The sequence below is a fragment of the Leuresthes tenuis genome, unplaced genomic scaffold (genome assembly GCF_036924035.1).
Source record: "Leuresthes tenuis unplaced genomic scaffold, fLeuTen1.0.hap1 SCAF_24, whole genome shotgun sequence".
In the NCBI taxonomy this organism is placed as follows: Eukaryota; Metazoa; Chordata; class Actinopteri; order Atheriniformes; family Atherinopsidae; genus Leuresthes; species Leuresthes tenuis.
The window spans coordinates 12266410-12269060 of NW_027325378.1; the positions used below are offsets into that span (position 1 = coordinate 12266410).

The 2651-nt window shown below is 45.0% G+C and overlaps 1 protein-coding gene across 1 annotated transcript; it reads left to right on the forward strand.

Moving 5' to 3' along the window:
- Nucleotides 1–401: 401 nt before the first annotated feature.
- bhlhe22 (basic helix-loop-helix family, member e22) lies at nt 402–2323 on the forward strand. Its single transcript, XM_072378457.1, has one exon. The coding sequence runs from the start codon at nt 638–640 to the stop codon at nt 1442–1444; it is 807 nt and encodes a 268-aa protein (XP_072234558.1). The 5' UTR covers nt 402–637; the 3' UTR covers nt 1445–2323.
- Nucleotides 2324–2651: the final 328 nt, after the last annotated feature.

The window sequence follows — 2651 nt, forward strand, 5'->3', positions numbered from 1 at the left end:
AACAATCGTATCAAAAGAAATAAAAGTCATCATTAGATTAAACAAAGAGTCTATCAACTTTGACTTAAATAAAGGCTCGCAGTATTACACCCCAACGTCTCTCCTGAAACAAACATGTGAATGAAACCAGAGCAAATAATTAAAGCAGGCCTTTTCACGATCAGGATGATTTCTAAAAACATCGTTAAACAGAGCTGACAATACACACTCCCTCAAAGGGAGAGACTGAGCGCACGCGGTATTGTCATCCTTTAAACGCAGTTAATTAAAACGTTAACCTGATTGGGTGGAGTGTGAGAGGGTGTCTCTGTCCCAATAGGCGAATCATTTTTAATAACCCGCCTCGAGATAATGATGTAAAAAGAGTGAAGCGTCTTGTGCATAACGAGGACCGTCGTGGAGACAAAGTGAAGGTGAATCAGACGCAGACAGAGAGATAGGCAGGAGAGAGCAGCACTTATTATACGAGTCTCCTCCTCGTCACTACACCTCAGCTGACAAGTGGAGCAAGCCCACAACTTCACCGCTGACTCGCAACTCTACTAGTAAGGGACAGACAGAGGTAGAAACTCACAGAGACGCGTCAAGAGTTTCCAGAGGCGACCGTAGCCTGTGACGACGCGGAATCTACAAGGCTATGGATAGGAGGATGAACTTAAACGGAAGCGCAGGGGACATTTTTCACAAAACTCTCAGCGCAGTGTCCTCCAAAAAGATGGATCCTTTCAGATCGTCGGCCGGCATTGAGCTACCAGCTAGAGACCGCCAGTCGCCGATCAGCTGCTTTGACCAGGCTGATCCAGACCCAATTCAACCGGGAGGACTGGCAGGAGGTAGAGGGGGTACGCTGGGTCTGCCGACCGGATCTTTGTGTGTCAAGTACGGGGAGAACGCCAACAGGACTTCGGCGGCCGAGAGCAGCGGCGGAGAGCAGAGCCCCGACGATGACAGTGACGGCAGGTGTGACATGGTCCTTCTGAGCGACGGGCGGACAGTGTCAACGGGGAAAGGCGAAGGAGGTAAGAAATCCAAAGAGCAGAAATTACTGAGGCTAAACATCAACGCCAGAGAAAGACGACGGATGCACGATCTGAACGACGCGCTTGACGAGCTCAGAGGGGTCATACCCTACGCGCACAGCCCGTCTGTGCGGAAACTCTCCAAAATTGCCACTTTGCTGCTCGCCAAAAACTATATCCTCATGCAAGCGCAAGCACTGGAGGAGATGAGGAGGTTGGTGGCGTATCTCAACCAGGGCCAAGCCATATCAGCAGCTTCGATACCAGCCACCACTGCTCTTGCGGCTCCCGGTTTGGGTGCGTACGAGCAGCCGCCTGGATACCCGTTCCCCACCGGAGTGGCTGCTTCCTCCTGCCCCGACAAATGTGCCCTGTTCAACAACGCCACCTCCAGCCTTTGCAAACAGTGCACTGACAAGCCTTAACTGCGCCTGACAAAGACTCCGAGAAGCACACGAGAGAACAGATCCCACTTTTGAGGACACTTTTGGAAAAAAACAAGTGAGACCGCTGTTGTTGAAGTCACTAGGTTAGACACAAAAAGTAATACCGATGAATACTTTTATAACACTTACTAAATGCATTAAAACGCGCTTTTTGTTTAAACAATACTTGATTGTGTAAATAAATCATCCTTAAAGTGCTGGTATGAGCGACAGTTAAGACCAAACTGAGGTAGATGAAGGCCTGTTGTTGATCACTTGCTCTGTGATGGATCTCATATTGGAGACTGAGGTGACCTGGCAACTCGCGACATTTTCACTTGAATAGATGGACACCTTCCCCGGAGCGTTAGTCCAGCCTCACTTTCTGCTGCTTTCTTGTTGATTTGCGGATTTTCTTTCATTCACATCAGAGACAATTTTTTATATAATCACAGGCCTGTTTTCACGAACTTTTCTATTGAGCACGTGGAATGTTGTGAATGAGCAAAGTTAAATAAAACAGATGACAAGTTAGACGGTCCGATCCATCAGATATTTATGTGCTAATCCGGACTCTTGTTAAAAGCTACGCATGTTTACTGCGATTTATGTTTGGGACATTGTGATGAAATGCCAATTCAGAAAAAAATATAAAACCTGAATCAAGGTGCTGTTTCGATGTGTCTTTTGTAATTTATTCATTTGGATATTTATGATAGATATTTTGCTTCCATTGTAGTCTACTAAGTTTATGTATTGACTGCGTTCCTTTTTCATCTCCAACATGAACTCTTCAGATTAATCGCGTTGTCAGGTCAGGCTGTGGACTATTGTAGATACCTTGGTTATTCTATGAGCAAAGAGGGCCGTTTGTATGTATCTGAGTGTTCAAAGCTTTATTAAAATATTTTGAACAACAGACACAGACTTCTTATTATTTATTTGAGGTCAGTGTGAGTGGAATCAGAGAAAATTGTTTTCCTTTTTTTTAATTTTGTAATTGACGCTTTCATTGAAATTTGTTTGTGGTGCCACAACTTCCAACATGGTACTGCAGATCATCGCGATTTCTGGAGGTAATACAGCTCTCTCCCTCTTTTAAAAAAAAAATCAGATTCTTTACCTTCACTAGATGTAAAGCACGAGAGAAACCAGCTTAAATCATTTCCCACTTCATACAAACTGGCAACTATTTGTGTGTGCGTGT

Excerpts from the sequence above, each read along its gene's own strand:
- bhlhe22 (XM_072378457.1), top strand. The coding sequence starts at position 638 with ATGGATAGGAGGATGAACTTAAACGGAAGCGCAGGGGACATTTTTCAC.